The sequence below is a fragment of the Macaca thibetana genome, chromosome 4 (genome assembly GCF_024542745.1).
Source record: "Macaca thibetana thibetana isolate TM-01 chromosome 4, ASM2454274v1, whole genome shotgun sequence".
In the NCBI taxonomy this organism is placed as follows: domain Eukaryota; kingdom Metazoa; phylum Chordata; class Mammalia; order Primates; family Cercopithecidae; genus Macaca; species Macaca thibetana.
In genome coordinates, this window is record NC_065581.1 from 33067088 (window position 1) to 33087539 (window position 20452).

The 20452-nt window shown below is 42.0% G+C and overlaps 1 protein-coding gene across 8 annotated transcripts in view; it reads right to left on the reverse strand.

The window, feature by feature from the left end:
• LOC126952700 (HLA class II histocompatibility antigen, DRB1 beta chain) overlaps positions 1–20452 on the reverse strand; it is a 174541-nt gene that overhangs the window by 123956 nt on the left and 30133 nt on the right. The window contains exon 2 of one of the 8 annotated variants that reach the window (XM_050787521.1): positions 2152–2216. The exons of the other annotated variants lie outside the window; for them this stretch is intronic. Within the exon in view, the coding sequence (XP_050643478.1) occupies positions 2152–2216 (65 nt within the window). The remainder of the gene's footprint in view (positions 1–2151; positions 2217–20452) is intronic. 8 annotated transcript variants of the gene reach the window in all.

A 20452-nucleotide genomic window follows, 5' to 3' on the forward strand; every position in this document is an offset into this window, starting at 1 on the left:
GCGGTCTTACAGCGTCATCAGTCTGGAATTTAATCTTGATAGTGTGGACCCATTAGATTTGAGAGATGTTACAAAAATTGTATTTGTTTCTTCATAGCTTGAAATTGGCATGCATTGTCAAAGTGTTTACAAATCTTTGAAAGTACAGCGTATAGTAATTAAAATTGATTTCTGAGCCAGGTTGCCTGGTTCAAATCCAAGGTCTGCCTTTTACTGGTTGATCCTGGAAGAGTTTTTTGATTCTTCTGTGTCTCATCTTTCCCACATATAATGTAGGTTAATTATACTAATTTACCTCTTGGGGTTATATGAGGATTAATTTACATAAAATATATAAAACAATGACTGAAGATAGCCATCAATTTATGAGGTCAGAAGCTTCTCACTCCATTCCACTGTGAGAGGGCTCATCACACTTGGGTGCTCCACTTGGCACCTATTTATCATCCTCTTACACCTTGAGAGAAGAGTATGTTTTAAAACAATGTGGATAGATAAAGGGACAGAGTAGGGTACATGAGGAAACTGAGTATGAATTTTTAGGAATACTGCCACCATGCACTCACACCTTAGAACACCACAGAAATGGTTCTGACCCGGGAACGTGGGACAGACAGAAATGATTCTCCAAATCTTTATGTTCCTGGAAAATCCTGAGATTTAGGAATTAAGGAACGTCATTTTAGTTTTGAAAGTTCTTATATTTACATTTAGGTGATCAATGCATCTCCTGTGCAAAACAAGCAGAAATGATTCTCCAAATCTTTTCTTTTTTTGAGATGGAATCTTGCTCTGTCGCCCAGGCTGGAATGCAGTGGCACCATCTTGGCTCACTGCAACCTCCGCCTCCGGGATTCAAGTGATTCTCCCGCTGTGGCCTCCAGAGTAGCTGGAACTACAGGCGCGTGCCACCATGCCTGGCTAATTTTTTGTTTTTAGCAAAAAAACATAACTATTATTAGACCTTCAGTGGTAACTGATTTTTAGTAGAGATGGGGTTTCACCGTGTTAGACAGGATAGTCTCCATCTCCTGACCTCGTTGTCCACCCTCCTCGGCCTCCCAAAGTGCTGGGATTACAGGTGTGAGTCACCGCGCCCAGCCGATTCTCCACATCTTTCTCCCAGAAAGGCATGAGTCCTAAAGCAGCGAGAAGGATTAAGGAAGGGCACTTTAATTTTGAAAGATTCTCTCTCAAAAATACAAAAAACAAAAAACAAAACCCGAAAACAAACAAAACTTTAATTCAAGAAGTTAGTTTCACAATCATTTCAGCTATGTAAAAATATACACACTAAGAAAACAAACAAAAAAAGAAATTTAGACCTAAAGAAGCTTCAGAATTGCCTCAGAGGTCTCCTCCATTCTCCTGGAAGTTAATCCAATGCTTTTGCAAACAAACACCATGCACTTTTATTTCAGAGATTACATGAAGGGTGTGTGCCAGGGATAGTCTGGAACTGGCCCCTTCACATTATCCCGAACCTTCCATACCCCTCAGCTCTCCTCCCCTAAACCTTCATCCCAACCACATACACCTTACACTTCCCTTCCCTGAATTTCTAAGGATCCAGGACAATCAAGGTCTCCTCTCTGTCCAGCCACCTGCTCCCACCTCCCATGTCACCTCCCCACAGAGGCCTCCAACCATAAGAAGCAGCCAGGTCCTGCCTCCCCTCCCACAACAGCCACACAGACACAGACAAATCCACATTCTACACACCTGTGCTCTCAGAATTGCTTGCTGGGGATTGAGAGGACTCTAAATGGTCACAGATGGCTCTCTCTCTCTCTCTCTCTCACACACACACACACACACACACACACACACACACACTCAGATTTCCAGCTCACGGCGACTCAGGCCCCCCCACCTGCCGCTCTCACCTCATCGCTGCTCTGTGAAGCTCTCAAAAACCCCGTAATTGTTTATGCAGTAGGTGTCCCCCTTGTCCCGCTTCTCCTCCAGGATGCCCTTCTGGCTGTTCCAGTTCTCAGGAATGAGAATGTCAGAAGTGGGGAGTTCTAGAACAGAGAATAATAGGATGATCTCAACGACAGGCGGCCACTCCAGTTCCGTCACCTCCTGGAACTCCCCGACGTCGCTGTGGAAGCGCAGGTTCTCCTCCCGTTTATGGATGTATCTGTTTAGGTACTGCACCCGCTCAGTCCCATTGAAGAAATGACACTCACACTTAGCCTGCTCCAAGAAACGTGCTGTGGGAACACAAACGATCCAGTCACAGGGATGGCCTCCGAGGAAGACACTGACAGCGACGCCGCCATCCAGGGCTCCCTGGGCGGGGTGCAGACCCTGGGAACCTTGATCCGCCCCACCTGCAACCCTGGCACCGGCACAGAAGCAAGTTTGCTCACATTCTGTATTTCAAGCCTCTTGCTGAGTTGTTGACCATATCTCTGTTGGTCCCTCTTTCTGACCACGTACAGCCCAGGGGCTCATCCTCTGTCTTCTATTAATGTAACTGGTGTGCTAACTGACCATTCCCAGGCCAGTCGCCCTAATTGTGCTGACCATATGGAATGGATTCCCTTCAATAGTTCCTATCCCCCTCTGTGGACCCAGTGTCTTGGCCCACTGGCTAAAAAACAATCTATGTTAACTGGAGATATTGTGGATTGGGGGCCTAAAGGTCAACTAGATGGAAAAGCTAATAATCAGAAATCATGGCCCAAACTTCTCCGGCATTGGTGGCAAGCTCATAATCCTTCATCTTTGTACCACACCAGGCTCCAATCCCATTCTGCTGCCCAGATTGCTTGGCATGGAGCAGGCTTTAGCCTACCTCTTCCTCAGTGGCATTATCTAGGGAGGAAAGGACCAATCCAAGAGATGCTATGGAAGGCAGCACTCCCATTTATGAATGGCAGCATCTGGGTTGGGATATTATCCAATAACAGCAATAGTAAGCGACTGGCCTGGGGAATGGTCAGTTAGCACAGCACAGTTACATTAATAGAACCAAGATGTTATGGGTTGGTTAACAAGTACATGACAGTTAATGTCTTTGCGGTGATACACAAAGGGGTCCTTCCAGTGGAGCGGTATAATTGATGACATTGTTCTGAGAGTCTAACTGTTCTATGTCAGGGGGAGTTAGGGGTCCTGGAGTCAACGCTCCCTGATCATGATAGATCTCAGGGGGAGTGTCACTCCAGGGTATAGGCCGTACTGCTGGGGGATTGGGAATATATGCCCAATATATTTTTGCCTCTGCACAAGGAAAACATACCACACAAGACATTATGGTTATCATAGCCAAGAACATGGAATCAGGGGTTTTTGCCTGTCCTGATGCTCCAGTAGTTTCTTAGCTTCCTGCGTGGTTTTCCTGAGTTGCCCCCAGTTTATGGGGGTTGATGGTGTTGTGACTCTGATCAGCCTTCTCTCTGTCTTCGCACTCAGACTCAGCTGGCTCATAGCTCGTAATGGAGGGACCGGGCCCATCGCTGGCCGCCCGGGGCTCCTCCAGTCTCCTGTTCTAGGGTCACATGCACCTTTAAGGCACCCACACAGTTTGTCCATCTCCTGTAAAAACACAAGCATACCCTCATCCCCATGTCAGTAAATCCACCGGACTTTTCCATTGTGCTTTTTTTGGAGATTTCCATAACACTTTCGGAAAACCTCTCCTCTTTTTCTCTAACAGTGGCCAATGTCTTTCTGCTGCAGTCTTACCATCCATACCAGCAGTCAACAAATTTAAAGTAAATAAGGCTACGTGTAACTTTGATTGCGGTGGTAACTTATCTCCTACTCCTCCTTTTTGTCTTTCCAACATGCGTTGCAATGTTTGATGTGCCCGCTCTATAGTGTCTTGTCCTCTAGGATTATAAGGAATTCCTGTTTTATGGGTTGTAGCCCAAAGCTGTAGGAAATTTTGAAAAGTATGACTAATATAAGCAGGTCCATTGTCAGTTTTTAATTGTTTAGGTATCCCCATATGAGCAAAAGACAACAGACAATGTTGCCGCACATGACCAGCTGTCTCACCTGTTTGACATGTAGCATGCAGCATATGTGAATAAGTGTCTATAGGCACATGAAGCTTACCAAAGGCTGCTATGTGTGTAATATCCATTTGCCAAATTTCATTTGGAGCCAAGCCTCGTGGATTACATCCTTCTACAGGTGTGGCTCCAGAGACATGCTGTTAAGTAGGACAGGCTTCTATTATAGACCTACCTTGGCTGTGAGACAAGCGAAACATATGAGTAAGGTCAGAGGTGTTTCGATGTAGTAATACATGAGAGGGTTGAGCTTGCTGAAACACAGAACCAATCAATGTATCTGCTCTATCATTACCTAGAGATAGTGCTCCAGGAAGTTGTGTGTGAGAGCAAGTATGAGAAATACAAAAGGAGCTGCTTGAGAGTGAATAGTTTGTTGAAGTCTTAGGAACAAATTAAGTAGTTCTGGTTCTAGAGTACTTTTAATTATAGCAGTTTGTATATGACTGGCTACATGTACAGCATAAGATGAATCACAGCCAATGTTGATAAGATCTGAAGCTGTGAGCTATAAAACCTGAATGATGGTAATCAACTCTGAGCATTGAGCTGAAACCCAGGAGGTCGCTATTGTTTAAATATGCTTGGGTCCATAAATAGCTGCACGACCTTGGGAAGAGCCATCAGTAAAATAGGTTTGTCCACATGCAATAGGCTTGTGATGAGTATTCGCAGGAAGAATGAAAGAATAGACTTTTTAAAATTTTGTCTAAGGGATAGTGAAAGCAAAGGTTTTTGTGGCTGTAGCCAGGAGGCACGTTGTTGCTGAAACATCTGTTCTATAAGCTGTAACTCAGTTTCTGCCTCTTTGATCAGTTGCCGCGGGGAATTTAATGAAGAATTTCCTTGTAGGGTTTGATAAAGATGTGTAAGTTGATAAGTGGCAATACCTAGCATCCGGTGCAGCCAATTAGTATCCCCTAACAACTGTTGAAAATCATTTAAAGTCTGTGACATGTCTTTATGGAGAACTACTGTTTGAGGCCGTACACTGCTTTCAGTAACAATGTTGTCTAAGTAATGGTATGGCGAAGTTGTTTGTGCTTTTTCTGGAGCTATTTTGAGATTCCATTTAGTTAAAGCCTGCTTTGTTTCTCAGAATAACTGATGTAAGACTTGATCTGTAGGAGCAGCCAAAAGAATGTCATCTATAAAATGAATGATGTCAGCAGTAGGAAACATATTTCGAGGCTCCTTTAATGCCTGTCCTACAAAATGCTGACATAGCGTAGGACTGTTAAGCATGCCCTGGGGTGAAACTCTCCATTGATAGCAAGAAACAGGCTCTCTTTGATTAATAGAAGGCACAGAGAAGGCATATTGAGACTTATCCTTCTCTTGTAATGGTATAGTGAAGAAACAATCCTTAAGATCTATTGCTGCAAGAGGCCAGTCTCTAGGAATGACCACTGGAGTTGGTACACTTTGCTGTAACGGACCCATTGGTTTAATTTTTGCATCAACAGCTCTCCAATCATGCAGCAGTCGCCATCTTCCGGACTTTTTTGGAATAACAAACACTGGTGAATTCCAGGGGTTAACTGAATCCTCTATAGTCCTGTGTCCAATTGTTCTTACACTAGTTGCTAAAGTTGCGTCAGCTTCTCCTGAGATAGGAGCCGTTGATCCACCCGTATGGGTTTGTCACTGGCCATTCTAATGATAAGGCAGAGGGTGGAGGAGAAATATCAATGACCCCCATCAGAAATCCTGATGTCCTGGCCCTTTTCTATCAGTTTTTCCAGTTATTTATATTGGGTTAGGTTTTCCTCGTAGGAATTTCCCTAAACCTTTCCCACTCTGATATCCCATGTCCTTCAACATTTTAAATCCTGGGTTATCAAACTTTTCATTTGTAAGACTCACGTTCCATGTTGTAAATAAGTCTCAATCCCATACATTGATTGCTATATTTGCAACACAAGGCTGAAAAGAACATAACTATCTGGACCAAGACAAGGTAAAATCTCAGCACTCTGTTGAACACTTTTAGCTATTCCTACTCCCAGTAGGGATGTGGAGGTTAGTCTGAGAGACCATACTGGGGGCCAGTCCTTAGTGCATATTACAGACACATCGGCTTCTCTATCCATAAGCCCATAAAATTTCTTTCCTTTAATTTGTACTACATAGGTGGGTGTATTAGAGGCTATGGGCTGGGATAGATACATTTCCCATGTAATTGTGCTCCCAAACCCTTTATCTCCTCATTTCTCCTTTCGTGGAGAAGGGTATAATTTGCAGGGAATAAGCAACATTTGAGCAATATATTCTCCCAGTTCAAAAACCCAAAGATCTTTTGACATTAAAACTACTTGAATTTCTGCTTCATAATCGGAGTCAGCTACTCCAGGGACTAGATTGATGCCTTGCAAATTAAGGGGGCTTTTGCCTAAAATTAGTCCCATGTATTCTGCTGGTAAAGGTCCCCAAATGCCAGTGGGAGCTTTGGTAGGTTTGTCTCCTCCAACGAATGTAGTTCTTTCTCTGGCAGGGAGATCAAATCCTGTCCTTCCTGGTGTTCCTGGAGTGAGGAGCACCAGGAATCAATGTTTCTCCTGAGACCCATCCCTGAAGTGGGACTGTGGTCTGAACTGGAAATGCCCTCATTGTTTGAGGGGCTCGGGTCCAGGCCCCCTTCTAGTTTCCTGACGGGGGGTGCTGTTTTGACGAAATTTTGAGCGGCACTGATTAGCCCAGTGATTTCCTTGGTTACAGCGGGGACAAAGTCCTGGTGCTTTTTTCCACTGGGTGAGGCACTGCATTGTAAGGTCCTTTCTGTCCTGAGATCTGGCGGCATTCCTTTTTAAAATACCCAGTTTTTCTATAATTATAATATTTTCCTATTTTAGGGTTTGACCCTTGGCTCCTTTCAGATTTGTCAACTGCTAAATTAGCCATTGCCTGAGCTAATATTGTAGAGTGATGAAGCTCAGTTCCCACATCTTGACAAGCTCTGAGAAGATTTCCTAAGTTTTTTGTACACCTCACAGGTGCCAATGCACATTTACAATCTGCGTTTGCATTCTCAAAAGCTAGAGTTAAGGTTAGCATTTCTGCAGCAGTGGTGTGAGGAATCTGATGCTTCATTGCCTCTTGTAATCATGCAAGAAATTGTGCATAAGGTTCCTGCAACCTTTGCATGATGTGTAAAAAGGATTGTACTGGGACTCCCTCTTCTGGAATTGTGGCCCAGGTGCATTTAACAGCCTGTGCACACTGCTGGTGTTTGGGAGTGTCGTTTGATGTTCCGGGTCTGAATAAGGGCCATTACCTAACAGCACGTCCTGTGTAATGTCTCTGTGTCCAGCCACACGATTCTGTCTAGCCTGGTCTGCACACATTTCTTGTCAATTTAAATTCCATGTCAGGTATGCACTAGGAGACAAACAAGAGTGAGCCAAATGCTTTACATCAAAGAGTAGAAGGCGCATAGCTCAAATACAGATTCTAGCAATCCTGAAGTGAATGGGCTCGGTACACCATTGTTTATCACACTCGTTTTAATTCCTTCAACAACTTAAACTCTAGTGGAGTGTGTTCATGAATAAGCTGCTATGGATTATTTGGATCAGGCCTTACAGAAATAGGAAAAGTGTAAGGTCCTAAGGGCTCTCCAGTTATGGCAGCAGAGTGTAAAATTCTCTGCATTGGTGTCTCTATTTCTGCTACTGAAGGAAGCAGTACAGATGTTTCTGCCATTGGAGGAGGTGGTATAGGCCAATTTTTATCCTCCCTCTCCTGTTTTTTATTTTCAAGTGGAGCTGTGGGTGGGACAACAGATTCTTTCAGGTTTTTAGACTCAGAGCATCACTCCTGCTGTCTAGTAGAATAAGAAGGAGATAATGGCAGAAGGACAGTACGGACTAAACTCCAAGTGGAGAAAACAGAAGGATCAACTTTGAGACATTTCTGTGGAACCCATTTTAATCCTTCTGCTCTGTCCCAATTTTCCATATCAAGAGCGTCTGTCTGTGGGAACCATGGGTTATGTGTAATAACCTCCTGCAGCAACTTAGTTAATGTCTAGATCTAACCTGAGCACCAGATCGTTTCAACAAAACTTTAAGCAACTGCACATAATGTTTTTCTTCAATAGACAAATTCTGCCCCATGTTACCCTGATTGAGAAAACTTCCTGTTCCCAGTACTTCTTTAAAGCACTGCTCCCAGTACCTCTTTAGGGCACTGACCTTATATCTCCTGCCAGCAGACTCATCCCGGGGTCCCCATTTGTCTTGTCAATTTCAGTTCCTCTGCCCCAGCAGACCTTCTTTGTTCACATCCTTGTGTCCCTGTGTTTGGAAACCACTATGGCATTGCCCTGTTGCTGTTTGAATGCCACTATGCCGTGGACCCTGTTGGACCGCACAAAGGAGGATGAATGTGGGAATAAAGACAAAAGACAGAAGAGTATATTTGGAAGAAGGGGTCAGGGGGCACCTTGCTCTTAGTGAACAAGGAACCTGACCTTTCAGTTCCCTTCGTATTTATTGAAAAGAGATAGCAAGAAGGGGGTATGTGTCAGTCTGCTGCTTGATCCAGAGCAGACTTGCAAGACTGCATTTCTTGAACAATAAGCTCTAGATGTCCCAGTAGATAACCTCAAGGAGCCCCACGCCACGGAGTGATTGCCCTCAGCAAACCTTCTGGCGGCTGGCACAGAGGAGAGTTTGCCCCTATTCTATATTCATGATAAACAGTTTGCTGTTTGATCATATAGCCTCAGTGGAATGCTGACTTGGTTGCAATTCTCCAGCCTCCGGCTCTCCACACTAAATGGATTCAATAAGAAAGTGGTTGAATGTATGCAACTGTCTAGTTTTTTATAATGAAACAAGCAAAAGTGAAGCATAAAGAAGTGAATTGGGTGCTCAGTGTATAAAAGATGTAAGTCTAGGATTTTCAGAAGGAGCACAGTGTGAACCAGTGCTCTCAGCCTCAGCACTATTGACATTTTGGACCAGATAATTCATTGTTGGTGATGGAAGCTGTTGTGAACATTGTAGGTTCTCTAGCAGTGTTTCTGGCTTCTACTCATTAAATATCAGAAGAAATCCCTCTTATGATCACCAAAAATTCCCTCAAACATTGCCACACATTCCCCAAGGGAGATGGGAGGGAGGAGAGGGGTGGTGAACTATCACTGGGCAAGAACCATGGGTGTGAATCATCTGAAAAAATCTGTGTTGAACAAGCCACTATTAGTTATGGAGCAACTGAGAATTACTTTGAAAAACACCCATTGAAACTCTTGGTCCTAGATAAAATGAAAGTGTTGTAGAATTCTGGTCCCAATACAGTGCTATGTTTCCAGAAAATGAACTTGTTGAGAACCAAGATTTACTGATTTCCTTGCCTTACCAATCAATCACCAAATCATATCATTTATCTTTCATAGCACCTTCTTTCTTAATTTTTGTGCCACTGGTCCACTAATCATCTGTAGTAGTGAATCACAACCACAGCTATTTTATTCCCGTTAAATGCCCCAACTAACTCATGTTTTTCAGTCTCCTACTCCTAACAATACTGGCAGGCATCAAATTTCCAGCCTTGGCCAGAGGGAGAACTCTAAATTTTGTAGTCAAGTTGCCTCAGAAAGGGAGAAACCAAAAAAAATGACATTCTTATACAGACAGTTTACAAAACATGAGCAGGTCCCCAGACTTTGAGTACGACCTTCACAAAGCTTCCTTTGCCCTTTAAAAATGATGCAGAGAGGTGTGCACCCTGGATCAAAAATGTCTGTCTTTTTATTCTTAAATTATCTAAGCACTTTCTTTATAGAGAGAAAGTTAACAAATAAACATGTGTGAAGTCGCTATCACTGTGGCTTGCATGATTAGCACTGTAATCCATGCTCATGTGTCCCAGTTAGCGTTGAAAGGTTTAGCAAATAAAACCAGAGAATGCTCACTTAAATTTGGATTTCCAATAAATTATGGTGTGTATCTGAAATTCAGATTTAACTAGGAATCTGTATTTTATTTGGCAACCCCAGGTCAACTTCCTAGTCAACCCTCAGAACAAGGAGTGATTTAATACTTCCTTGTGTTCTTCAACACAAGCCCACGATAGACATATAGAACTTTTAAAATGATAAATGCAAAATGAACAAAATTTCCTCCTATACATTGGAACTAGCAGCCCTTGCATTTCTGCTCCCGCTTCAAGAAACAACCTAGTACATATGAATATCAGAAATTTTTTCAATAATTCAGACACAAACTGGTCACTACTCACTAATGATGGACAAACTCTCAATCTCTAGAATCAGAAAATCTGAATGGAAACATGACCTCTTCTACTTGGGTCAATTTTTACCAACCATAAGCCTTTTTGTAATTAGTCAGATGCATTTAATAATAGCATCATCCTCACAGGATTATTTTTAAGTGTACAATTAAATAATGACTCTTCTTAGCACAGACCACATAATAAACACTCAAATATATTTCCATTTTAATTTTTATGATCCCTTTAACTGAAGCTCACATTATTTTTCCTATTCCTTGATTCTAAAGCAATTAGTATCTTCATCATGATTTTGCAATTGTTTTCTGTTATTCTATTAGTTTCATAAAGAATTGTCATTCTGAAAACATAGGGCAGAAACACTGGTTTATGTCTAATAATGCAGTATACCTAAACCTCACACAAAAGGCATCTGCTGACATAGGAGAAAGGGACTTTCTACATGCTCAGATTTAAACTGCAATCTGATTTCAAGCACTACATTTGGGATATTGGGTTTTACTTGTATCTTCTCAATTTTAGATTCCAGAGATGTATATATTTTTAAACACCACAGATACAACAGGATCCTTATTGAAATCGCATACTGAAAATCACAGGCCTGGTACACAGTCACTGCAAAATGTTACACAGCATATATTGATGGAGACCAGATTCATTTCAATCATCACTCCATTCTCATGACCTAGAGTAATAACTGGTATATTCTACCTCACAAATAAATATGGTCTGTATGAAATACTGGCCGTGTGACATTTTGCATGAGCAGTCACCACTGCACACAGGGACCCTCTCGTATTTCCTTGCCACTAATGACTGAGCATCTCTGGTTCACAGGTCCTCCTCCTTCTCTTCACCCTCCTTAGCCCTTTCCTTTAGATCCAGCTGGCTCCCGGAACCCACAGCAAAGACCTTCCCTGAAGCTCTCTACTCAAAACAGTCAACCTTAACCTCATCCTCACTTCTACTTGCTCTTCAAACGGTCCAATCCATTTTCCATCCTGGATACTCCATTGACTGCAAGTATCAACTCCAGCAAACCCAGCACTTGCTCCTCTCTCACGTTCTCACTTCACCCACTTAGTGATACTCACTGACTTGTCCCCTCTTCTTGAAAAAGATCTATTTTCCTTGACTTACATACATTATGTTCTCTTGGTTTTTCTCCAGCATCCCTGGGGCTACCCGTCTGTCCCCTTTGCTGGCCTGTGCCTTTTTCTTTTTTCTACACACATGCTATTACCCTATGTAATCTCTTCCACTCCCCAGAATTTAACAGAGTACACGTACTGATGCCGTCAACATAAATACCTCCAGCCCTGGACTCACTATCTCTTAAATTCCATTGACCTTTTGATTGTTCCACATAAATGTTAATAAATCATTTCCAACCACTCACTTCAAATAATTTCCTCCCACAATTTTCCCTATCTCAATAAACACCACCACCATCCACTTATTTGTCAAGACAAAATCCTTAGGAATAAGCTTGATTGTTCTATCCCCTTTACAGTAATCCATTAACAAGCTGAGCAAAACGCATGCCGAGTCTGTCCACTTCGTGTTTTTCACTGTCTTTAGCACTAATGCACACCAGGAAGCCATGAGCCTGTTTTCCCTGAGGATTCCCTGCTGTGCTCCTAAATAGGCTTCCTGACCACCTGTGAACCCCAGCAATCCAACCCCCCACAGAGTAGCTAGAATTAGTTTTAAAAATTGAATATAAATTGACTCTCCTTGTAACCATCCAGTAGCTTCCCATATCTGTTTAAATAAAATTAAAATTTCTTACTATGAACATCAGGGCCTAATATGATGAGGCTCCTGACTTCCTCTCTGCATCCTACCTCATCTTCTGCCTCTCCATTTCCTTGCTTCCTCTATGTCAGCCCCTCTAGCCTTCTTTCTGTCCCTGCACGTAATTTCCCACACCAGGGTTTTCCCCCCATTGTGTCTCTCTGGAACATTCGACCATTAGATCTGCACATAGCTGTTTACTTATTTTGTTGTCTCAGCTGAATGTCACTTTCTCAGGTAGAGCTGCCTAAGCATGTGAACCAAAGTTAGGTGAATCCCATTCTGTTCCCACAGACCTCATGTCTTTTCTTTTGTGCACGATGACTCTCTGAAATTTTCTTCTTTGTTAAATGATTATTGCATTATTGTCTATCTCCTCTATGATTGTGTAAACTTCCATGAGTAGGGACCAACCCACTCTATCTTACTCAAATAGAATGATTTGAACCAGAAGGGAGCCCAGAATACAGTAGCTACTGATAAAAATAACTGTGGTTCATATGAATAAACCAGAGTTCTGGGAGCTGATCACTGTGTGGATCCTGGAAAGCAAGAAGGGGCTCAAGGTCCAGCACTCTTTCATTCTGAGGTCACATTAGACCCCTTCTCTTCCCTGTGAGAAATACATGCAAACTTCTTCTTTCTCCTCCTTCTAGTTAGAAGAAGAATTGAGACATAAGGAAACAGTAATTTTTTTTTCTTTTTTTTTTTTTCTTTTTGGGACGGAGTCTAGCTTTGTTGCCAGGCTGGAGTGCAGTGGCATGATCTGGGCTCACTGCGACTTCCGCCTCTGGGATTCAAGCGATTCTCTTGCCTCAGCCTCCCGAGTAGCTGGGATTACAGGCACCCGCCACTACGCCCAGCTAGTTTTTGTATTTTTAGTAAAGACGGGTTTCACCATGTTGGCCAGGATGGTCTCGATCTCCTGGCCTCGTGATCCGCCCACCTCGGCCTCCGAAAGTGCTGGGACAGGTATGAGCTACTGCACCCGGCCAAGGAAACAGTAATTTTAAGAAAAAAGAAATTTTTTTTTGTTAAGATTCAACTCTTTCTGGCTGGGCATGGTGGCTCACATCTGTAATGCTAGCATGTTGGGAGGCAGGAGGATCACTTGAGCCCAGGAGTTTAAGACCAGCCTGGGCAATATGGCAAAACGCAGTCTCTACCAAAATTACAATAATTAGCTGGGTGTGGTTACCTGCCTGTAGTCCCAGCTACTCTGGAGGCTGAGAAGGGAAGATCACTTGAGCTTTGGCGGCAGAGGTTGCAGCGAGCCTCTATTGCACCACTGCACTACAGCCTGGGTGACAGAGCCAGGCCTTGTCTGAAAAAAAGAAGAAATTATCTCTTGTGATGAACCTCATAGTGCTCTGGGTCTTTGTAAGCTTTAAGGATTTCAGGAAATAACGACAACATAGCTGGGAAAAAATAGAGAGAAACTGGAGGAAGAGGTAAGCAGACGTGGCTAATTAATGAAAGCTGAGGGCATGATGGGTGAACCTATAAAATTTAGGACAAGACCCGAGTAAGACAATGTGTTTCCAAGACTTGCTCATTGACTTTCAGCCCTATGAGGTGTGAACAATGTCCACATTGTCTCGGTAACTCCACTCAGAGTATATAGTTTGAACCTTAGCAAATTTCTGATATTTGACTATTTTTGACTTACAAAACAGAATTTCATATAATTTATCCTACATTCATTGAATCTCTTCTTGTGGAGTCTAGTTAGAGCATGTAGGAGATGTAGGAGAAGCCAGTATAGAAAGGTTAAAAGAGATTCATAATAAACACTAACCTGGGCCAGGTTTTCAGAGGATACCTTAAGTTCTTTAGGAACCAAAGAACACACCATAGATATTCTGTGTCTGTAGGGTGACTCCAAGTACTAAAGATCTCAGCTTCAGCTCCAGGGATTCTTCCCCATAAGAAAGAAAGAGCACTAAGTATGACTTTTGTCAGAGAACCGTCATACGCTACAGGGGTACAGGCTTTATAAACATTGGAGTTCAGAAAGAAAAGAAAGGAGGTAATGGCAAGGCCACTGGGTCCATCCTCACATATGAGGAAAAGGGGCCAATACCACTGGTCCTGTGGAGGACATAACCCAGGGTCGTCTAGGAGAGACCCTTTGAATTCCATTGACTCCCACAAAATTTTCAGAAAAAACCTCCTTTTGTCTGACATAAGTCAACATAATAAAGGGAAGTGCTGTATGAGGAATTTATTTTAGCATCCTTATTTATAAATCCTCTAAAGATCCTGACGACATGTGATGCAAAGATTTTACTGGTGGAGATTTGAGAAGAAATGGCCTGTACAAAGGCCCCTTACACAGTCTCATGGAGAGGGCAAGTAGACAAGCTCCTTTTGTGGAGGAAATAATTTGGGATCCATGTAATACAGATGGGCAACTCCTGTTGAAAACATCACAAATACTTAAGGGATATAGCCTGGGCACAGTGACAAATTTAGCTCCCTACTTGACCCACCTTATAGTAGCTCAGCACCCACAATGTGCACTTAGGTCGGGTGTCCCCAGCCAAAGCCAGGTGAGGGCTCAGCACCATCAGTGTCACTGTCAGAGCTGCCATGCAGGAGCCTCCAGGGAGCCTCAGACACACTGTGCTGGAGAACAGGACAGGACCAGGTGCCAGGGTGGATGGCAAGTCTCACATTCATGGTGAACTATGACCTCCCTCTACTCACATCCCAAACACAGGGAGTAAGTTACTAATTTCTTTGCTCCTGACTTGGGTGATCTTGTGTTGGAGAACCAATCAGCATCTGAGTTCAGTATCATCATCAGTTGTTGCTCAGAGATGCTGTATGAAGGTCCTCTTCTGAAACGATTTCCTTCTTTAAATGATTGTTTTAATTTAGTACTTGGAAGGTTTGACCCAGTAGCATTTAAAACACTTTAATTGGGTCCTTATTGTGAGCCAGCTCTGTGCTGGTCAGTGAAGTGTTCACAGGTTGGAGCCTTGTAAGAGCATTCATTTCCCACTTGACAACAGAAGTATTTGCAACAGTGACTGTGTTTAGTAGTAAATGAGATGGAGGGAACATGGTTGAAAATCATGACACCTTTCATCTGGTCCTCACTGCACCATATCTTAATGTCGTAGAGTTGGGAAAATTACTTCATGTCTCACAGTTGATATGAAGGCACTGCGATCTTTCAGGACTGGAAAATGCTGTGTTTCTGTGGACGCCTCAAGCAGCAACAGCCCCTGGGTACCTGATGATATGACAGAATGACAGCTGTTGACTGGAGAATGTAATCTGTTTCCTATTCCCAGGTAGGGATGTCTTTAATCAGTTAAAGGAAATGGAAAGTTTGTTAATCATTTAATCTGAGTAAAAAGGTTTTTTTTCAAGTGTGTCTCCTGATGCTGCCCCAAGTTTAGTGGCACCTCCAGAACACACACAGGCAAGGGGTTTGCAGGGGCCACCTATGTGCAATGGAGGGTCTGAAGGTGCCTTTGTATAGCACTTACCCTAACAATGTGATAAGGTCAACAGAGCAATCCAAGTATTCAGGGGTCTGAGAGATCGATGGAAGACTCTCAAAGTCAGCAGTTGACAGAGCAACTGTGTTTTAAAATAATTAATATTTTATATGAAGAGTGTTCAATCTCTCATTCCTGATTCCCATTACAATTTCCTCATTTGATTGAGGCTATGACCCTTTACTATTATGCTTCTTTTGTTTCATATAAGGGAAGATATATAAAGACTGTGCTAACTAATATGTTACAGAATGTTCAGGAAAGATAACCCTAGGGAAAATCTATGAATTATATCAGTTGATGTAATCATGTAATTTTAAACATATAATTCTACATTTAGGTAATTATTATGCTTCATATTAATATAAATGTGACATCTAAGATTCAGAATGGACTTCAAAGTACAACTATACGTATGAAGCTCTGCATTAATCCACACTGTGCCACAGTTCTGATAGGCACTCCTTCCTTACGTGCCTTAGTGTTTCCAGAAGCAGGATTCTCACCATGCTGCAATAAAAATGAGCATTTTACTTTGTACTCAGAATTGTTCTAAAAGCTTTCTATACTTCATATTCATATTTAATTCTCACATCAGCTCAATAAAATAAACACCCTTTTCATGCTTCCAGGTGGAGAGACTAAAACGATGGAGACAACACAACTTTTGCAAAGATACACTAGTAAATGGTACACTATGGATTGAACCAAAATTATACACCCCTCAGACTCAGCCACTAGATCACACTCCTTCAGAAAGAAGGAGAAAAGAAAGAGAAAAAGAAAAAAGGAAACAAATTGTGAAAAAAAGAAACTAATTGTGATGGTAGTAATCTAGGAAAGCCGCCTAAGGTGCACGTTAGTCTTTCAGGATAAAAGGGTGGTGATGTCCAGAGTGGCCGGCTGCAGCGGGAAGTTGTAAGCGGTGGCGGCAGGAGCCACTACGGGAGCAGTGGCCGTGGTGGGACCCATGTGCCCCATGTCCCTTGTGCCTTGCGTCACTGATGTTGGGGTCCGCGTGTTTCCTAAACAAAGGAATGAATACACAAGACAACACAGGACAAGACAAACATGGCGGTCACCCTGAGCAGCATGCTCTGCTTCATTTTATACACGCTTGTGGAATTTTACCACGTCACAAGACACGAGTTGTTTTTATGTCATGAGTTGTTTTTCTGACCTTTCCCTAACGTTCTGAGTTCTCAAGATGCTTAAACATTAACCAGTTCCCAGAGTCTGCTGTTTGTGGCTGACTCTTTTGTTCTTTCTGTTTGCAGAGAAGAAACGTCATGCTTTGTTTGCAAGAGCATAACTATCGGGAACATCTCGTTTGCGAGCATGTGGTCCTCTACATCTCCCCCTTCTTATTTACAGGTTTGAATTTCTTTTAAAACCATTATCACATGTTGGGCTCGCTGGGATTTGGTGTTTGATCTCTGACACCGTCTCCAGCAGACTGTGAAAATGACAAAGGCAAGAACAACAATCAATACGTTACTAGAAACAGAAGTCAGTAAAGTTTTTACAGAGTTCATAGGGTTTAAAGACATCAAGCTTTGTGCAATACCAGTCATTAAATCTGCTCCGGTTAACAATGGTAACTGATTGCCAAATGTTTCAGAAATATTTTGCGTTAAGTCCTGTATTTCCAGGGAAAGATTGTTATGGCCAATTAAAAGTTTTTTTTATCTCAGTCCAGTTATGCATAGTGCTATTAAAAGGAACAGGAGTAATACAAAATTGAGTAGTATTCCAGTCACATTTTAACAAAGCTCGAGTGTTCAACACTGTCAATTGATCACCTATCCAAGAAACTATTTGTTCCAAATTATCCACTCGTTCAGTCAGATGCACATCTATGTTTCGTTGTTGTTGCCACAACAAATGAGACTGTTCATGCCATTGTTGTACAAATTCTGCATTTTGGATACTCTGATGTAAAGCTAATCCAGCAACAGCAGTGGTGGAGGCAATTGCCACAAGTCCTAGCACTGCCGTCACGACGATTTCAACCATTCTCCGACTGGCAATTCACTACAGCCAGCATAGCCAAAAATAAAGTCAGTGGGGTTTTTTGCTGCCCAGCTTGTTGAACAACCCTGTCAGCTTCCTGAGTGAGCTTTTTCAGCTGTCCCCATGTTGGAAGCTCCGCAGGTCGAGTTCCGAAGGTCAATGTTCTCCAAGCACTCAGATTTAGCTCTTGGAATTCCTTCAGGAACTCTTCGGATCGGCTCCTCTTCGCCATGGCACTGTTTTAACCGTCGAGATGGAAACCACTCATCTCTGGCACCTGTATGGACAAGAGCATAGCCTTGGCCCCATTGTAAAACTTTTCCTTTTAAATATTGTCCTTGTAATGAAGGATAATGCACCCACAGATTACTTTTTTGTGGCTTTTCTAAAGGCTGTTGAAAATGTTTTACCGCTGCGGATTGCTGTAATTGGCGCCAATGGTTAAGAAAATTTAAAGTAAATAGGGCTTTCAGAATTTGATGTTTTGGGGAATCTCGCCCATCTCCCCCTTTTTGTTTTAAAAGTTGTAATTTTAAGGTAGTATTGGCTCTTTCAATAATTGCTTGACCTTGACTGTTAAATGAAATACCAGTGGAATGATGAATATGGTATAAAGAGAGGAAGGCAGCCAATTTGCGAGAGCAATAAGCAGGGGCATTATCAGTTTTTAATTTAGCAGGGACTCCCATAACTGCAAAGCAAGTAGGTAAATGAGTAATAACAGAGTCAGCCTTTTTAGAGGGTAATGGCATAGCCCACTGGAAATGTGACCATGTATCAATAGTATGATGAACATATTTTAAACGACCAAAGGAAGGAACATAGTTACATCCATTTGCCAAATGTGATTTTGTTGAGTGCCTCGAGGATTAATACCTGGACTTAAAAAAGGTGCAATAATAGGAGCACAAGATGGGCAGGCTCTGACAATAGCTCGGGCTTGATGGCGTGTTATAGAAAATTGTCGTTGTAATCCTAAACTATTAGTATGATGTAGTTGGTGCTCATCCTGAGCCCATTGGACACTGCCAATAAGTAAATAATCAATTTGACTATTGCCAAAAGATAAAGGTCCTGGCAAAGCTGAATGAGAACGAATATGAGTGATAAAAAGGGGGGCAGTGTGGGAAGTAAGAGTTACAAATAATAAAGAAAATAATTTTTGTAAAGGAGTTTGAGGAAATAATGGTAAAGAAATCTGAGAAATATATCTAGTTACATATACAGCATATTGGGAATCACTAACTATATTACAAGGGGTTTGAGGCCAGTCTTGTAGAACCATAAGAATGGCAAAAAGTTTTCCTTGTTGTACTGATTCAAATGGATAGTGAGAAATTTTTGAATTGCCTGAAGTCCAGTATCCAGCCTTTCCATTGCTTGAAGCATTAGTAAAATGGTGGGACCTTTAACTGGAGTGTAAGAGATAGGATTATATGGCAGTAAAGAATATTGTTGCAGAAAAGCAAATAATTTATTACTAGGATAATGCTGAGAAAAAGAACTAGTATACTCAGTGCAAGCCACTTATCAACCCTAATGAATTTCCAACAGAGATTTAATGTATTGATTAGATAATTGGGTAATAATTTTTATAGGGTCAGCACCAAGCAACTGACGAGCTCGATGTCGTCCTTTAATAATTAATTTAGCCAATTTATCAATATATGGGTGAATTTTTTTAATGGCTTTATTAGTCAAAAACAGCCACTCCAGAATATTATTATCTTGGTGTAAAACGGCCGTTGGCCAATGGGGAGTACGAAAAAGACACAACAAAAGTGGAAGATTGGGTGCAATATAATCAAGGTGAGCTTCACTAATTTTATTTTTTACAAATGACAATTCCTCTTTTGTTACAGGGGATAAAGTCCCCATAGGTTGAATACAAGTATTTACAGCTCTAAGATTAGTTAATAGGTGCCATTTTCCTTTTTTTTTTTTTGACAAGACAAACACAGGGGTGTTCCATGCAGAAGTACTTGGTTCAATATGTCCCTCGGTCCATTGTTCCTTAACTAAATTCTTTAAAGCCTTAAGTTTTTCTTTAGATAATGGCCACTGTTCCACCCAAACAGGAGTTGTAGTTTTCCCCTTTAATTGTAAAGCTTGAGGCTTGTGGACAGTGGCTATGAGTTTAAAGGATTGTAGCCCATCTTGAACGTCATATTTTTGGCAGCTGGAGAAATGTGAGGAATGCTTAAAAAGGCACCAAACTGTTGTAAAAGATCACGGCCCCAAAGGTTAATATTAATGGGAACAATATAAAACACTACTTTTCCTTGTTGTCCTTCAGGTACCACACAACTAAGGGGCTCAACACTTTGGTAAACTACAGAAGCAGTACCTAGGCCAGATAAAGTAACCAAGACTTGTTTCTTTTTCCAATGAGTAGGCCACTGAGCCAAACAGATAATGGATACATCTGCTCCTGTGTCAACTAATCCTTCAAAAAGTATTCCATTAATTTGCAAGGAACATAGAGGTTTTTGATCAGAAACTAAGGTTTCCCAGAAAACAGTTTTCCCAGTACTATCAAAACCTCCTTGACGAGACACATCTCTAGATAGAAAAGGAAAAAAAGGGCAATAGAAGCAATTGTGCAATACGTTCCCCTGTCTCTAGGCGCATAAATTGTGAGACTTGTACCATAATAAGGATTTCATCAGTAAAATCAGGATCAATGATTTCTGGGACCACCATTAACCCCCGCATAGCGCTGCTGCTTCGACCTAACAAAAGTCCTACATGTCCCTTTGGCAAAGGACCACACACTCCAGTAGTTAACTTATATATCCATTAGGAGACAGAGTATAAGGCTGAGTAATAGCTAAGTCAGCAGCA